The sequence below is a fragment of the Carcharhinus amblyrhynchos genome, chromosome 3 (genome assembly GCF_965287045.1).
Source record: "Carcharhinus amblyrhynchos chromosome 3, sCarAmb.v2.hapA, whole genome shotgun sequence".
NCBI lineage: Eukaryota > Metazoa > Chordata > Chondrichthyes > Carcharhiniformes > Carcharhinidae > Carcharhinus > Carcharhinus amblyrhynchos.
The window spans coordinates 75,603,258-75,622,342 of record NC_137326.1 but is presented as its reverse complement, the minus strand read 5'-3'; the positions used below and the strand labels follow the sequence as shown (position 1 = coordinate 75,622,342).

The 19,085-nt window shown below is 41.9% G+C and overlaps 1 protein-coding gene across 2 annotated transcripts in view; it reads left to right on the top strand.

Annotated features, from left to right (window-relative positions):
* Nucleotides 1-19,085, top strand: part of hdlbpa (high density lipoprotein binding protein a) — an 80,663-nt gene that overhangs the window by 8,460 nt on the left and 53,118 nt on the right. For both annotated transcript variants that reach the window (XM_080185332.1, XM_080185331.1), the window contains exons 2-4: nt 15,203-15,278; nt 17,159-17,271; nt 18,527-18,681. In XM_080185332.1, coding sequence (XP_080041458.1) covers nt 17,196-17,271; nt 18,527-18,681 — 231 coding nt within the window. In that variant the 5' untranslated portion in view covers nt 15,203-15,278; nt 17,159-17,195. The remainder of the gene's footprint in view (nt 1-15,202; nt 15,279-17,158; nt 17,272-18,526; nt 18,682-19,085) is intronic.

Sequence of the window (19,085 nt, the reverse complement as noted above, 5' to 3'; positions counted from 1 at the left end):
GTCTGCATGGGTTTCTTCCGGGTGCTCCAGTTTCCTCCTACAGTCTGAAAAATGTGCTGGTTAGGTGCATTCACCATGGTAAATTATCTTTCAGTGTACCTGAACAGGTGCAGGAGCGTGGCGACTGGCGGATTTTCACAGTAACTTAATTGCAGTGTTAATGTAAGCCAAATGTGACACTAATAAATAAACTTAAAACAAAGTTGAGGCTACACTGGGCTGATATGGCCTTTCTAACTGAGAACATTCCCAAAGCCCATTGAAGCCTTAAGTATTTTATAGGGTAAGCCTATCTTGCACCTTTTAGTCTTCATTAGCTTTAATTTGATTAGCTGAGCTGTTGAGATTTTTTTCCAAAGATAACTTTAGAAAAAAGGATGAGGTTTTAAAAAGTGGCACAATTATAAAGGGAGTGCAGGAAGAGAGAAATGAGAAGTGGCAGGGGACAGGCTGTTTGTATTAAAGGAAAATCATATGGTATCCTTGGCTTGGCATAGAGAAAGCATGCAAGCAAGACCTTTTATCAAAACACTTAGTCCTCTGCTAGAATGTGTTCCATTGTGGGCACTGCACTTTAGGATGAATGATGAAGGCACGGAGATTGACTAGAATAGTAACAAAAGATTTTAATTCCCTGAACTACCAGTTAGGAATGAGCTTGCCAGCAGCACTCATATCTGAGGATGAATTAAAAAAAAATTGACTGAAGAAACAGGCCACCCATCCTTGGAGCAGAGGAGGTTAAAGAGCTTTTAAATGAGGGGCCTATTAGAGAAATTGGGGAAATCTCCCATTAATGAAGAGTCAGTAACCAGGAGAGATGGATCTTAAATAATTGACAAAAATTCAGAGGAATTTGAGAATTTGTTTAATGTAGTTACCTGGAATGTGCTGCTCGAAGCGATGCTGCAAACAGATTTGATCATAACTTTCAAGAAGTTGGAAAAATACTTGAGGGAAATTTAATTGCAGGGGTGTCGGAAGTAATTGAACATCTTTTCCAAAGAGCTGCCATTGGCATGACTGATAGAATGACCCTAGTGCTATATGATTTCAAGAACATTTAACTTGCTGGACAGTGCCTTTTCGTGTGGCTAAGTTACTGAATACAAGGTGTAACCAAATTATAATGGCTGTTTAAGTTCCAGTCTGAGTTGGATGGCCTCAACCATTGTAACATTTAGGGTGCTTCAATTAATCTCGCTGGTACTGGATCAGAGATGGCAAAGATTAGCAATCGTTTTTGTCGTGGATTTATTACTCCAGAGTACCTGATGGGCAGCGCGTGTATAAATAATGAATTTAGTCTTGCCCAGAAGCTTAGTGGCTTGCATTTGGGACAAATGGATGAAAGGCTTTTTTTTTTAACTTTATTCCAATCCAATCAAGTCAAATTAAACCCAATTCAGAGTCCCAACAAGTTGGGACATTCCTGATCCAAGCTGACAAGACGGGGCTCTCACCTCCTGTCTTGGGCTTGATCTACATGATCCAAGCTGATTGGAGTAGGTGTAGCTCCTCCTCCAGGGCTTGATCTTATTTGCATCTTAGCCAAAAGGCTGAGATGCCGCTTTAAAAAATTGCTTCAAATGAAGCTGAAATGCAACCTAATGACTTCAACCAAGTGCAGCATGTCGATACTACACTTGATCTTAGCCAAAAGGCTTAGATGAGGTTCTTGTGGCCTTTGAGAAACTGTGCAGTCCTTTCCTAATAAATAGGAACAAGCTGGATTAAAACTTGGCATCTGCTTTTAAGCCTGGTCTGTTTGTTGCATTGTTGAAAAAGTTAAATTTTGATTCTATGGTGATGTTTATTTCTCTTTTCTCCTACTCCACCCCCAATAGGCGAATATGTCCTGTGTGGGCTGCCATTGGTAGTTATTGAAACAGTTCGTGGCTGCCACATTTAAAGTTAACTTAAAGCAGGCTGGTTAAGGAATGTGAAAACAATTCTTATCCTTGCAGACTGTTGTGTAATCTTGTTCTCAGCAGTAGTGCTGTGTTGCCAACCATTCCTGTCCAAGCCTTTCATGTGTGATTCATGCTCCTGCCTAAGCTTTGCTCTCCCAGTTCTGGCGGAGCCTCACAGTTCTTCCACCTCTGTTTTCCTCAAAACTGAAACTTGTCTGGTGCATTCTTATAATTAGTTGAACATTTACAATGCCCACCCTTGTGGAGTTCCTATTATAAATTAGCTGACACTACTTTGATTTAGATTATAAAAGTCCTGCCCCCCTGCCCCAATTTAGTGTAATTAAGATTGATTTTTTAATTGTAAATGTTTGAGGAGAAAATGCCTGCCAAAGTAGGTGCAGAGTCAATGGGCCGAATGGCTGCCTTCTGCACTTGAGATTCACTGCCTTATTCTGGAATGAAATTCTGAGTACTTGCTGCCTTCCCAAACTCTACTTTAATTCATGGTGTGAGGTTCAATGCCGAAACAACGTTGGGCTTCAATATCTGGGCTTGGACATTCAGTAGGAAGGTAGCACTTTGGTAGGTCTGGTTCAGTTGACTGTAATGACTGCTGAGGTCCGAACAATTGTGGATACAGGCTCCACTCCCTCCATAGACATGTACTGAACTGACACTGCAATGCATCAATGAACCTGCTTGTCTCGTCAGGTTGATTGTAATAGATTGCATGGCAAGGATTTCTGTTCTGGATAACATTTCACTTCCTTTTTATGTGATGGGGTGCCCTAGAACTCTTATTTTAAAAATGTTTGGCCATAAATTTAAGGGTGAACTTTCTTTGAAATATTTTCTTTCTTCATCTCTGTCCTTTTGATTATTGTATTATACGGTCTTATTTTCTCTTCTGCAGATTTAGTTAGCTCCTCACGCAGATACATACGTGTCACTCCTTTTTGTGACCTTAGTCTGCCAGCTGCTGCTTTCGCTCCTATTTCAATGGAAATTTGCATAACGAAAATAAGCACCCTTCATTTGTTTGACAGTAATGACAGGCTTGCATTAAAATCAGTCTTTTGCTTTGCATTCCATCAACTGAGCTGAATTTTTAAATCTGTTCTTTCTTGAAATTTGGTGCATTTTTAGGCTCTGATTTCTGGAGCCAACATCGAGTGACATCTACTGAGTTCGCAGATGACCCAGCTTCCCTATTCTGGTGCTAGACTGTAGAATAGTTCTTTTATGGGTGTAAAATTCTGCTGGGAGTAAGGTGGCTGGACCACCATCCGTGTGCCTTCTGACCTACATTGGCTGCCAATCAGGCAACCCAACTTCAGTTTAAAAAATTCTTATTATTTTCAAATCTCTGTGGCCCTACTTCCTTCATCTCTATAAGGCTGGAGGAGATTTTAACTGTTTGAAAACTCTGTGGTCTTCCAATTTTGGTCCCTTGCACATGTTTTGATTTCTTTATTCAATGATTGGCAGCATTGCCTTCAGCTATCTTGACCCTAAGCTCTGCAATTCCCTCCTTGAACTGATCTATTTCTTTGGCTTTCCTCATTCTAAGACGTTGCTTTAAATCTACCTTTTTGACCATTCATTTGATCACCTGTACTTGCATTCCTACATGTAGCTCAGTATGATTCTACTTTGATTGTACTTCTATAAAATGCTGTGCAATGGTGCTATATACGTGTTGGTTGTGGAAATCTAGGCAGCCAGTGCATGCATCTGACCTAAATGAGTGGCTTTGATCAATATCATGTAGGCTGTTAATGGGTCCTTTTTATTCCAGACAAGCACACCAACAAATTTAACTACTGAGTACTGTAGTTGGTAGTTAATCCCACATTGTATGTGTGTCTACATACATCTTGCATAATTGTAGATCTGCACATGAACTGAAAACACTCTGTTCATCCATGTTGTATAAAATTCCAATAGACTGGACCATTGCCAGCAGTCCAGGACTCCGGTCATGTTCCTATTCTCATTATCTTCACTGGATCAAGAACTCCACAGTGCTGCTAATGGAAGATCAACCTGAAACGTTAACCCCCTCCCCTTGCATGCTGCCAGATCTGCTGAGTATTTTCTGTTTCTGTTTCAGCACCCACAGTATTTTGCTGTACTCCACTCTATTCATGGTGTTTCATAGAATCCATGTAGTGCTGAAGGGGGCCATTCAGTCCATCAAGTCTGCAAAGACCCATTCAGGCCCTATCTCCATGTATTTATCCTACTAACCCCCTAATGTACGCATCTTTGGGCTGGGGAGGAAACCCATGCAGACATGGGGAGAACATGCAAACTCCACACACAGTCCCTCAAGGCTGGAATTGAACCTGGGTCCCTAGTGCAGTAAGACAGCAGTGCTAACCATTGTACTGCCCCATGTGTTACTAAGAAATGAGAGGTACATTCTGTTCACCATGATTTGGGGCAACTTTATGCATCATCCTTCCCATTTGTTGGTAATGCCAATTCCTAATTTTTTTCATTCAAGGGGTGTGGGCTTCACTGGCTAGGCCAGCATTTAATGCCCATCTCTAATTATCCTTGAGATGATGAGCTGCCTGGTACACCCACTGTGGTGTTGAGGGAGTTCCAGGATTTTGACTCAGCAACAGTAACAGAATGGTGATACATTTCCAAGTCAGGATGCTGAGTGGCTTGTAGGGAACTTCCAGCTGTTGGTGTTTCCCTACATCTACTGATTTTTGTCCTTCCAGATGGTAGTAGCCATGCTGATATATTAAAACGAATGGGACTATTAAAATAGTGCACTTCACTTGCCCCTTCCCTGAATTTCATTGGTGTTACAGGACAAAACTGCTCATTTCCACTCATTGAGCTAGTCCTAGATAAATTCCACTGATTCTCCATTTGGTCTAATCCATTTATCCTCATTACCAAAAATGTACCCGTTCTGTATTGTCTCTGGGTAACTTGAAGTATAATTACTTTCCTAACTCCATCTTTCTGTCCGTATGTTTGATTTGGGGCTTGTGTTCATTTTGATTTATCCGTTACTTGCATGTTAAATTCACTTCTCAACTGCTTTGTTTCTTCTTTCCCTCCCTCCCCACCATGTAAATAATCATAACTGCAGATTTGATGCCCAATCCCATTTATCCATTTGTCAGTTTTGTTCTAGAGCAGGGTGCTCAGGATTATATGTCTGTGCATACAGGGAGTCCCAGAAGTCAAGCTTGTATGGCTGTTTTAAATACAGTAGATCTTCAATCAAACAGTGTCATTTGTATGCAAAATCTTTTGTCTTGATGATTTTGGATCTGTAAAGCAGATATTTTTAACATTGCATTTCTAGTAGTTTTGCATATTGGTCTAAATATAGTATTCCCACAGAACCATAGAAAATTACAGCTCAGAAACAGGCCTTTTGGCCCTTCTTGTCTGTGCCAAATCACTTTAAACTTCTCTCCTTTCACCCTTAACCCATGCCCTCTGGTTTTTTTTCTCCTCTAGCCTCAGTGGAAAAAGCCTGCTTGCATTCACTGTATCTATACCCATCAAAATCTTCCCTTGTTCTTCTACGCTCCAGGGAATAAAATCCTAACCTATTCAATCTCTCTCTGTAACTCAGCTTCTCAAGTCCTGGCAACATCCTTGTGAACCTTCTCTGCACTCTTTCAACCTCATCTACATCCTCCCTGTAACTAGGTGACCAAAACTGTACACAATATTCTAAATTCAGCCTCACCAATGCCTTATACAATCTTACCATAACACTCCAACTTCTATACTCAATACTCTGATTTATAAAGGCCAATGTACCGAAAGCACTCTTTACGACCCTATCCACCTGTGATGTCACTTTTAGGGAATTCTGTACCTGTATTCCCAGATCCCTCTGTTCAACTGCACTATTCAGAGTCCCACCATTTACCCTGTACATTCTACTTTGGTTTGTCCTTCCAAAGTGCAATACGTCACATTTGTCTGCATTAAATTCCATTTGCCATTTTTCCAGCTGGTCCAAATCCCTCTGCAAGCTTTGAAAATCTTCCTCGCTGTCCACTACACCTCCAATCTTTGTATCATCAGCAAATTTGCTAATCCAATTTACCACATTATCCTCCAAATCATTGATATAGATGACAAATAACAATGGACCCAACATAGATCCCTGCGGCACACCACTCGTCACAGGCCTCCACTCAGAAGCAATCCTCCACAACCACTCTCTGGCTTCTTCCATTTGAGCCACTGTCTAATCCAATTTACTACCTCCCCATGTATACCTAGTGACTGAACCTTCCTAACTAACCTCCCATGAGGGACCTTATCAAAGGCCTTGCTGAATTCCAGGTAGACGACATCCACTGCCTTCCCTTCATCCACTTTGCTGGTGACCTCCTCGAAAAAATCTAATAGGTTGATCAAACATGACCTACCATGCACAAAGCTATGTTGACTCTCCCTAATAAGTCCCTGTCTATCCAAATATTTGTAGATCCTATCCCTTGTCACACCTTGCAATAACTTGCCCACTACCGTCAAACTTACTGGCCTGTAATTTCCCGGATTTCTTTTGGAACTTCTTTAAAAAACGGAACAACGTGACCCACCCTCCAATCGTCCGGCACCTCCCCTGTGAATATTGACATTTTAATTATGTCTGCCAGGGCCCCTGCAAGTTCAGTACTAGCCATGTCTTATCCTGGGGATTTATCCACTCTGATTTGCCTCACGACAACCAGCACCACCTCCCCTGTGATCTGTAAATGTTCCATGATCTCCCTACCTGTTTGCCCTATTTCCGTAGACTCCATGTCCGTTTCCTCAGTAAATACAGATGCAAAAAGCCATTTGGTATCTCCCCCATCTCTTTTGGTTCCATACACAGTTTGCCACTCTGGTCTTCAAGAGGATCAATTTTATCCCTCAGTATCCTTTTGCTCCTAACATTCCTATAGGAGCTCTTTGGATTTTCCTTCACTGTCTGCCAAAACAACCTCACGTCTTTTAGCTCTCCCGATTTCCCTCTTAAGTAGCTTTTTGCACATCTTATACTCCTCGAGCATTTGACCTGTTCCTTGCTGCCTGTACGTTAAGAGGAAGAGAGAGTTGTATGTAATCAGTGTTACGATGTCCCTTGAACCAAGGTTCCTTATTCCTATTTACTTTGCCTTTAATCCTGACAGGAACGTACAAACTCTGCACTCTCAAAATTTCTCCTTTGAAGGCCTCCCACTTTCCATTTACATCCTTACCAAAGAACAGCCTGTGCCAATCCACACTTCCCAGATCCCTTCTCATTTCATCAAACTTGGCCTTTTTCCAGTTCAGAACTTCAGCCCAAGGACCAGATCTATCCTTATCCATGATCAGGTTGAAACTAATGGCATTATGATCACTGGATCCCTCACACTCATCCATCACCTGCCCTAACTCATTTCCCAATAGGAGATCCAATATCACATCCTCTCTAGTTGGCACCTCTATATACTGATGTAGAAAATTCTTCTGAACACATTTTACAAACTCCACCCTGTCTAAACCTTTAACAGAATGCAGGTCCCAATCTATATGTGGAAAATTAAAATCCTGTACTATCACAACTTTGTTTCTTGCAGCTGTCAGCTGTCTCTCTGATTTTGCTCCTCCAGTTCTCGCTGACTCTTGGGTGGTCTATAATACAATCCCGTTAATGTGGTCATACCTTTCCTGTTTCCCACCTCCGCCCAAAGGGCCTCTGTAGACAAGCTCCCTAATCTATACTGCCTGAGTACTGCTGTAACATTTTCCCTGACCAACAATGCCACCCATCCCACCTTTTATCTCTCTGTCTCTATCACGCCTGAAACATTGGAACACTAGAACACTCAGCTGCCAGTCCTGCCCCTCCTGTAGCCAAGTTTCACTAATGGCTATAATGTCATATTTCCACATGTCAGTCCACGCCTCCAGCTCATCTGTCTTCTGCACAATACTCCTGGCATTGGAGTAGATACACCTCCAAAAGATTATTTCCACCACGCTCAACTCTTCCATTTGTGATTTTGCTTGAACTAACCTGTCTTTTTGCCACCCGCTCCACTATCTGCACTGGCACTCTGGTTCCCATGCCCCTGCAAATCTAGTTTAAATGTTCCCCGATAACACTAACACTAGCAAACCTCCCTGCAAGTATATTGGCCCCCTTGTAGTTTAGGTGCAACCCATCTCTTTTGTACAGGTCCCACCTGCCTCAGAAGAGGTCCCAATGACCCAAGAATCGGAAACCCTGCCACCTACACCAGTTCCTCAGCTATGTGTTCATCCACCCAAGCATCATACTCTTACCCTCACTGGCACATAGTACAGATAGCAATCCTGAGATTACCACCCTTGGGGTCCTGCTTTTTATTTTCTGTCTATGCTCTCTTTAGGACCTCCTCACTCTTCCTACCTACATCATTGGTACCGATGTGTACCACAACATCTGGCTGATCACCTTCCCACTTTAGAACGCTTTGCACGTGATCAGAGACATCCCTGACCTTGGCATTTGGAAGGCAACAAACCACGTGGGAGTCTGTGTCCCGACCACAGAACCTCCTGTCCGTGCCTCTGACCATTGAGTCCCCTATCACTACCGCTCTCCTCTTCTTCCTCCCTCCCACCCTTTTGCGCTGCAGAACCAGACTCAGTATCAGAGTTCCAGCTGTCGCAGCTTGTCCCAGGTAAAGCATCCCCCACAACAGTATCCAATTCAGTATACCTGTTGTGGAGGGGAATGGCCACAGGAGAAGCCTGTTCTGCTTGTCCTTTCACATTTCCATTTCCTCTCCTTTCAGTGACACAATTTCCTGTGCTCTGCTGCTTGGGTGTAACTACCTTCGTAAAGCTACTGTCTATATACTTCTCATTCTCCTGAATTAGACGAAGGTCATCAAGCTCCTTCTCCAGTTCCCTAACACATTTTGCTAGCAGCTGCAGCTGGATGCATCTTTTGCAGGTGTTGTCGTTAGAGATACTGGAGGTCTCCCTGATCTCCCACATCTTGCAAGAGGAGCACTCCAACATCTTGCCTGGCATTTTTTTTTGTTTTTTAACTCCTCAGCACTCCTGCCAAGAATCACTCCTGAGTCCTGCTCCAGCCTAACATTGAGCAATGAGCAATTCATCTTTTTTCTCATTGTTTCTTTGGTGTGGCTTGATCGCTGCAGTCATGTTACTGAAGCTTAAGTGAGTTGTGGTCGTCTGTTTTTATAAAGGCATTGAGTCAGTATTTCAGAAACAGCCTATACAATTCAATTAGTATGTGCCAATGTTGATGTGCCACATGAATCTTCTCCCACCCTACATCTCACTGCATCACATTCCTCTATTCCTTTCCTCTGAAAAGATGGAGAGATGAATGAAGGAATATAAATTATAATGAAATCTTTATGCCCCTTGAACTTCAGGGAATGGATTTCTTTAATCTTGTTTTATATGCAATTTTGGTAGCCAGTTTATACGGAGTATGATCCAACTAAGTAATAAATGAACAGTTGATGTACTTTTGATTTGATTGAAGAGTGAATGTTGATTAGGGCATCAGAAAATACGATGCTTTTTTGCTTGGTAATGAGATGCTGCATAAATACACAAACCTAGATTACAAACACTTGAGTGGGGATTGAACCCATGACCTCTGAGCCATAAAATTTGCCACTAATCAAAGTCGACATTTGGATCATTTTAATGTTAAAACGCTGCTGTAGTAACACATTAGCCAAGATTACAGAAAATGGAGGGAGAAATGAGTATTCCATCTTGGTGCACCGAGTGCAAAATTGCACACCCCAGCCTATGTTCTCCTATTGCATGATTTTTTTTTTTCCAAACTGTGGCCCTGACATATGCTGGGTGATACTGGCTCAAAGTGGACGGCACGGTAGTGCAGCAGTTAGCACTGCTGCTTCACAGCTCCAGGGACCTGGTTCGATTCCTGGCTTGGGTCACTGTCTGTGTGGAGTTTGTACATTCTCCTTGTGTCTGCATGGGTTTCCTTCGGGTGCTCTGGTTTCCTCCCACAGTCCAAAGATGTGCAGGTTAGGTGGATTGGCCACGCTAAAATTACTCCTTAGTGTCCTGATATGCGTAGGTTAGAGGGATTAGCGGGTACATATGTAGGAATATGGGGATAAGGCCTAGGTGGGATTGTGGTCAGTGCAGACTCAATGGGCCGAATGGCCTCTTTCTGCATTGTAGGATTTCTATGATATTCCTCGCAATCTCTTGATTGCTTCTCCCTACCCCATTGAGGCAATGCTATGTCTGCTGGTGCAGTCTGAGTCTGCAGTAAGGAAGCCCTTGATCTGTCTTTGAATAAGGTTTGGGTAATTTGCTGAGTTGGCAGCTGTGGAGTCGGTCTCTGTATTGATCTGCCATGACCTTGCAGCTCTGCCTCATCCAGCCAGAACACGATTAGATTCCAGGAGTGGAAAGGAGCTGGGGCTACAGTTGACATGAGCAGCAGATTCCAGCTGGCACCAGAAGGGTGTAACAACATTGGATCATGAATATTTGCATCCTACTTGGAGCAAACGAGATGACTGGTATTGCAGGACAATGGGAAGTGAAATGTTAGCCTGCTTCTTGTGCAAGATGCCTGCAAAATAACATCATTACTGACATTTTTTATGAAAATTAACATTGCTTATGCGTGTGTCAATGAATTTTGAAGCAAAGTGAAGCGTTTTGAATTTAGTGAAATCTGCAATAAGGATTTTTACTTTGGAAAGCTGCACGTGAAATGTTTATATTCTTTTCTCTTCTGACAAAGCTGACTCTCAGTTCTGATAGCACCACCACCTAGTCAAAGTGCCCATTTGTGAGTTTTGTAACCAGATGCTAAGTCTGCAGAGCTTTCACCTTAAGAGGTGATGTTCCGTAACTGGATCCTTGACTAACCTAACATGGTTATGTCAGCATGACTACTAGATAGTGACCAAATGTAAATAAAAATAATTTCATTTGTGGTGCCCTTTAAAACATCATTGACTATCAAAGGTGGTTGTTAAGTGCAGCAGCCAATTTCAGCAGAGCAAAGGCCCTGAAACAAGATAATTGTGATTCATGTGTTAAAGGCTGAATATTGGCCAAGACACTGGGAGAATTGTCCAACTCTGTCAAATAGTGACATGGAATCTTTTATGTCTGCCTAAAAGGACAGAGGATTTGGGTTACATAAGAACATAAGAAATAGGAGCAGGAGTAGGCCATCTAGCCCTTCAAGCCTGCTCCCCCATTCAATAAGATCATGGCTGATCTGAAGTGGATCAGTTCCACTTTCCCGCTTTCTCCCCATAACCCTTAATTCCCCTGTCTATCAAAAACCTATCTACCTGGGACTTAAATATATTTAGCGAGGTAGCCTCCACCACTTCAATAGGCAGAGAATTCTAGAGATTCACCACCCTTTGAGTGAAGAAGTTCCTCCTCAACTCCGATCTAAACTGGCCCCCCCCCCCCCCTCCTTATCTTGAGGCTGTGCCCTCTAGTCCTGCTATCCTTTCTAAGCAGGAAGAATCTCTCTACCTCTACCCTATCCATCCTCTTCATTATCTTATATGTATCTATAAGATCCCCCCTCATCCTTCTAAACTCCAAGTACAGACCCAGTCCATTTAGTCTCTCTTCATAGTCCAACCCCTCATCTCCGGTATCAGCCTAGTGAACCTCCTCTGTACTCCCTCCGAGGCCAAAATATTCTTGCGCAAGTGCGGTGACCAAAACTGCACACAGTACTCCAGCTGTGGCCTCACCAGTACCCTGTGTGGTTGCAGCAAGACCTCCCTACTTTTATATTCTATCCCCCTTGCTATAAAGGCTAGCATTCCATTTGCCGCCTTGATCACCTGCAGACTGGGTTTTTGCGACTCGTGCACAAGGACCCCAGGTCCCTCTGCACCGTAGCATGCTGCAGCTTTTCGCCTTTTAAATAATAATCCTTCCTACTATTATTTCTGCCAAAGTGGATAACCTCACACTTGCTAACATTATACTCCATCTGCCAGGACATTGCCCACTCGCTCAGCCTATCCAGACCCCTCTGCAGACAATTTGCTTTACCACTCATCTTCGTGTCATCAGCAAATTTCATCACCCTACACTCAGCCCCCTCCTCCAGATCATCTATATAAATGGTAAATAGCTGAGGCCCCATCACAGATCCCTGCGGCACTCCACTAGTCACCAACCACCAATCAAAATAGCACCCATTGATATCAACTCTCTGCTTCCTATTAGACAACCAATCCTCTATCCACGCTTACATCTTACCCCCAACTCTGTGCACCCTAACGTTCTGTGGCAGCCTTTTATGAGGCGCCTTATCAAACGCCTTTTGAAAATCCACATCCACCGGTTCCCTTCTGTCTACTGCAGTAGTCACATCCTCATAGAAATCCAATAAATTCATCAAACACGACTTCCACTTAACGAATCCGTGCTGCGTCTGTTCTATCAAACCATTTTTTTCTAGGTGCCTCGCTACTTCTTTGAATTCAAGCATTTTTCCAACTACAGACATTAAACTAACCGGCCTATAATTCCCTGCCTTTTGTCTGCTAACATTAGCTGTTTTCCAATCTCCTGGCACTTCCCCGGGTTAAGTAGCACCTCTGACAATGCAGCATTCCTCAATACTGAAGTGGCAGCCTGAATGGATGCCTAGTTTCTGGGTGGAGTTTTGAATCCATGATGTTGTGTCTGAAACTAGTATACTATCACTGAGTTTGTTTCTGCCCAACTTAATTTCCTGTTCCTTCCTCCTGTTATCCCATCATGTTGATTTCTTCTGATTAATGTAAAGGTTACCATTCTAATCTGTTTTAATTTGAAACTCATTATTCCGATTATCCCTGCACTTCAATTCAATAAGATCAGTGCAATGTAACATTGGGTTGTTTACCTCCAATCCATATCTGTACACTCGGCATTAACTGCCATTTCTACAACATTCTCCAATGACCAGTGAGTGGCCTGATCGTGTCTTGCTGCTGGCCTGCTTTAGATTATAGTTTACATATGACATCACCAGTCACTACTGGGTCTGACCCCAGGTTTCTTGCTTCCGTTTCTTGTGTGTTGCAAGAATATATCAGGAAATTAGGATATGCTCTCTGCTGCAAGCTATTTAACTGGGAAAAGCACTCTGATGCAGCAAACCAGCATGGACTTGTTCTTGGTTTTGGCAAGAAGGCTTTGTGTAATTCTTTGTGTGAGCTGTCTTCTGTCACTCTTATTAACTACACTGTTGGGCTTTAGTAAACGCTCAGAGTAAATCTTGTAACCTGGGACCAGAATTGGTATGTAGAATCTAGTGGGTCTGTGAAAGTCATCACTTAAAAAATTACTGCAGATATTTGGGGTGAGAGAGACTGGAAAAAGGGCTGCAGTTACTTCACGATTTGTCAAGAAAATGTTGACTCTTTGGTCATAAAATCTTGCTTCAGAACTGAGAGATTTATTGATGAATAACGTTTGAGGAACAGGGAGCGAAGAACAAACTGGAAAAAGTGAGTTGTAAAATACTACAGTGAGAATTAAGAAATGATTAAAAGAGTAGGAGTGATATGCACAGACTTCTGCCTGTTAATGTTTGGTCCTCGCTTTAGCACTTAACAGGTCATTCCATGTTCAGTTTCCTAAATGATGTTCTCCAGTAACATCCTTCAGTTCTGAAGAGTTTTGCACATAAAATGCCAACTGTCTTGTATTCTGTTCAGACATGGCTGCTGAACTGGCTAGTATTCTCCAATATACTGTTACAGATGGATGGGGACTAATTTCATTACTACTTTTTCTGTCCATAAACGGAAAGGTGTTTTTGATTTTGTTTCTCTAAGCAGTGGCGTATTTCCCAATCTCTCTGCTTTGGTTTAATCCAATTTTCTATTATTAACCTTGCAACAAACTTTAGATATAATAAACTTAAAGGGTTAGTTTATTTGCACATATATCTGGGGCATAGAGATCACTGAATAAATATTGATTCCTGTGAGGTTTTCTTCAAAATTGGCAGGTTAGAAACCGATGCTGTATATTTCACTTTTCTGGTGATGTTGATTTTATAGTAAGGAGTCTCAACATCATGTTAAAGTCCAACTGATTTATTTAGTAAATAAACCTGTTGGACTTTAACCTGGTGTTGTGAGACTACTTGCTGTGTTTTCCCCAGTCCAACGCCAGCATCTCCACATCAATGTTGATTATGCACAGCGTTTCCAATCAAAGCAGTGTGGATGAGGCTACGTGATCAATGTGGGCCAAGTTCCTTGTTTGTGAGGCTGCTGGTCAGATAATAGAAAAGCAGACTGAAACTGTGCAGCTCAGCAAGCTAGAGGCCCCTGTCACATGACTCCCACCACTCCACACTGTCTGGGACCCTGAGATTGTTAAATGTCTTGACCATTAAGAATTGAAAGGTTGCAGGGCCCTCCGTCTTGGCAATCTCTTGTTGATCAATGTGTGTTATGAAATGCAGATGATTCTCTGGAATCAACTAAGTATGCATATTGGTGAATAGCTATGACCATGGTGTTACTATCCTTGTTTGACCTCCGCAGGTGTTGATAGTCCACCTTGATATGATTGTCAATGCCTTGCTCATTAGGTTAGACTGTTGATTTATTGATTGCGTTATCTATTTGACAGTAACCAGAGCACTTATCATTGTGTCACTTCCTGTAGTAATGCCTGCAGCCTGTCAAGGATCCACACCCATCATCCTTTATCATTGTTTTACATCCTCCCTTTCGACAATGTTTTCCAGTGATGTGATCCATGAATGCTGAGGACGCTCCACATTCTCTACCTCCTGTGACACTTGTTAGAATATTTGTCTGACATCCAACAAATTGAGCCTTCTCAGCCCCCAAAGCCTGATTGTTGTGTATTTATAGGTCTAGAAAGATCAGTGGTTCGATGAAATAATTTTTTTGTTAGTAGTCATATAAATGTGTGGGTCAGCTGCTGCATCATTATTACATATTGTAACTGCTTTCAGTTAAGCAATGGAACAAGGAATACTTTGGGCCTTGCTAATTAGTGGATTTGCATGGATGGGGCAATTGGAATATAGAGAGCCTGTGATAAAGGCAGGATTGCACAAGTTATTGTAGCTCAATTCCTTCTGAACAGTGGGCTCCTTGAGCAATTTTTTTTTCCACTTAGTGTATTGGCCACTGGTTCAAGTAGCTGCGTGTCAGGAGACATGTGGATGTGCTTCTGAATTACTGTATTTACTGAGTCTTTTATTGCCATCTATGTCTACTCTCTTTCAGATCAAAAAGCTGGCAGGCTGACGTGGGTAGGAATCCACTTACAGGACGGACTTTCTGGCAACTGACCATTTAGCTGGTGAGTCTATTTTGTCTGTTTGAGTTACTTTTAGGTTTTCTGCATTACAGTAGTGACTGCTACACATCAAAAAGTGCTTATGTGCCTGTGCATCCCTTTGGAGTGTCCTGAGTTTGTACAAGGTGCTATAGAAATGCATGTTCTTCCTTTTTCTGAATGCATTCTCCTGAATCAAGTAAAACTACTTCTTTCCCATCACTGGGTTGAATTTGAGACACTGATTTTCTTTCTCAGGCCTCCAACAGCCTAACTTTCCTCCCTCTGACTTTACTGTTTTCTGTAATCTACAGGCTTTTGATGTAAAAAAAAATTAACCCTTTGATTTAGCCCCAATTTGTCTCTTTGTAGGCCTTCACCAGTGTGTCCTATCTTGTATGATGGCAGTGCATCTTTCTTCAAATATCCTTGGTCAGAATCACTTGCTCCCACATTCTTTCATGCACACAAACCTTTGTCTTCATAATCAGACAAGCCATCCTGTAAGATTAGTATTGTCTTGCTCTGTCGATCCTATTAGCCAGTATATACTAGAAGAATTCATGTCGAGTGCAGATGGGTGGCACAGTGGTTAGCACTCTGCCTCATTAGTGCCAGAGACCAGGATTCAATTCCTAGCTTGGGCCACTGTCTGTATGGAGTCTGCACATTCTCCCCCCCATCTGTGTGGGTTTCCTCCCACAGTTTGAAAGATGTGCTGGTTAGGTGCAATGACCTGAACAGGCACCAGAGAGTGGTGACTAGGGGAGTTTTGCAGTAATTTCATTTCAGTGTTAATGTAAGCCTTACTTGTGACTAAAAAATAAACTTTCCATTCAAAAATAAAGTAAAAGTAGGTGGACCACAGAAAGCAATGATAGCTCACAGTTCCCTAACATCTGTTGTAGCCCAGAATGGTTCTGTAAATTTTCTGGAGAATAGACTTGCAAATAATCCATTGCTTTGTATGCATGGGATATTGTGTAATTATTAAAACTCTTGGACTCAAAAATGCTTTTTGATAAATAAGGAATGATGTAATAATCACGTGTAGAAGGGGCTATTTAAGTTGGCATCTGAATGGAATAGGAACCTACCTGGAAATGTGGTTATATGGCTAGCTGGAATAACCATTGTGTATGCTGTTACTCTGACATGCGGATTAGGTTGGACTTTGAGATGGGGGAGCAAGAATTGATGATTCTAGGATTTGTGTTTTTTAGTCCTTTACTTTTTATAGTATGTCTCTTGCTGTAGTGTTAATCTTAGTCTTTGCCACAAAGGTATATCTGTGATTTGAGGACAGCTGTAATTTTGATTTTTCTTCCCTTGTTTCTTTTTACCTGCAACTCAGAGGCTTGGCTGTTGGACTTCCTGTAACCCACCTATCGCTTTATCCCTTAGCCAGTTGTCTTGTTTTGCCTTATTTGTGTTTGTTTGTTTTATTCAGTGTGACTTACGGTAATGAGTCTTGCTCTCCAGATTCTTAATCTGATTTATTACCCTTAGATTTAGGCTTCCCTATAAGTGGAAATATTTTCTCTACTTCCTAGCCTTTTGAACTCGTTTTTAGAATTTAAAGACTCTTTATCAGGTTACCTCTCAGCTTTCTTTAGAGATCAGTCTTTCCCTGATGGCTGAATCTTTTCAATTCCGCTGTTTTTTTTTGTGTATAATATAAAGACCAGAACTCTGTACAGTGCATCTTGTGTGATCTAACCAAGGTTTCATGAGTTTTACGTAACTTCCCTAGTTTTTCACTTCTAGAAATTAAGCCTAGTGCTATGCTCACATCTGTATGGCCTTATTAACCTGCAATTTAATGTGAATAAAGCTTGAGTTAAGTGGCTGGTAGTCATGAAAAAGTATCTGCCTGTATATAAAGCCACATTTTTCTGTTATAGTGGCATACCCGGACCTCGTGTACGTGGGATATCGACAATGAGCTCCGTAGCCGTACTGACACCTGAAAGCTTTGCCGAACACAGGAGTGGCCTCAATGAACAACAGGCCAAAGGTTGGTGAACAGTTTGCAATTCTTTAACATGTTTAAACCAGTAAGAATTACTCCAAGCTCTCTTGTTCTGTTCTTGATCGTGAAGCTGCAGCATTGTCTTCATCCGTTGGCCAGCAGTTGCTTTCCAGAATGAATGTTCCAGCCCTGCGGAAACCTGTCACTCGAGTTTCCTGTCCAGGCTTTTGGAACATTCAGACTTGACCTGTCTCACTTTTTTGAGCAGAATGCATTGAACAAAGGCAATACATATAGACCAGCTTGCCAATCCTGACTTGGAGTCGAAGGGTGCTAATCTGCATGCTCTGTTTGAGGGGAATATGGTCTTGACTGTACCAGATTATATCAATCCTCCTTTTTCTTTTAAGATGATATGGGATGGGAGAACCAGAGATCTCTGCCCTTTTGGCATACAGATGATCCAATTTCCCGTTTTCTTGTACTGATAGTAAACAATAAGCCATATTGCATTTCACCTGTAGACTACCACAGACCTTTTCTTGCTGTAACACATTACCTGTCTTAGATTGTCTAATTTTTAGTTATATTTTTCTCATTCTTCCCCACTTCACTGCTTGTGAAAGAGTTTTTAGTGACATGCTGTCCATTTTCTGAGCTAGCTTCCATTCATGTTTTGTTCTCAAACTCTTGTCTAGTGCAGTACTTTGGAGAGCAAAGAACAATTCTTGTGTTTATTGTACAATGGTCCTATTTAGTGCTTGGGCACACCTAGGAAGCAAGACAATTTGGCCCCAGGCTGCACTCTTTTTTTTTTCAGTGGCATCCGCAACTCCTTCCTGACTCAGATGGTGCATAGACTTGCAATTGGAAGAAAAGATTAGGAAAACGTAGACTATGGATACAGTTGGTGGCATATCGATTGTCCCACAGTTCCTGGACTAGGAATAGACTGACATGCTGCCACCAGATTTGACTGGATTCTCAAGTAACTTTTTACTCCCGCCCCTCGTTTCTTTACAATTCTTGATTTTCTTGAACTACACTAAAGATGTTGGAACTGTCAATCACCCAAAACACCCAAGCTCAGGTCATTTGCAGAAACAAAACTACCACCACTTTTTGACTTAAATGTGCCCTCTTATGCTGTTATTGTTTTTGACAAATAACCACAACTGCATGTATTGAAATGTGTTTGCAATTCTCTTGCTTGCTGATTCTAGCTACTACTCATAATTCATGTAATGTTGCCAGCTTTGCTTGTGACTTTGACCAAAATAATATCATCTTCATCCTACAGCAAGTGTTGGTTCTGAAGATGAGACTGACCTGGTACCAACTTACAAGGAAGCATTTCCTCCTCTTCCTGAGAAAGCTACTCCTGGAGAGACAACAACCGAACCATCTGGAGCATGGACCAAAATCCGACCACTCAAATCTTCTCTCATTACTCAAGTATGTATTGTATGGGATGAAGAGTAAGACTCCACTGGGTGGGGTACAGTTGCCCCTACTTTAATTGTAGGGGCAAGCATGAACTCATTCTAATTGGGAGCAGTCATTTGAGCGCAACTTTTGCCTGAGATCTGACTTCAAATCCAACTCACAATTAAGGGATTGAATGTATAATTTATTTTGAAGTAGTTTTAACCTTAATCTTTTTAGCTCTACCGGTAACTCCCCGACTGTCCCCATATAAGGTAGTCCAAATAGCATTTCATAGGGGGATAAACCCAAATCCTTTCGAGGAGCTGTACAAATACGCAAAAGTGCTTTTGGTAAGCACTTAGTCCAAGGGAGTTTCGTTTCTATTATCAGCTTAGATCCTCTGTCCACTTTAAAACATTAGGTTCTTCTTC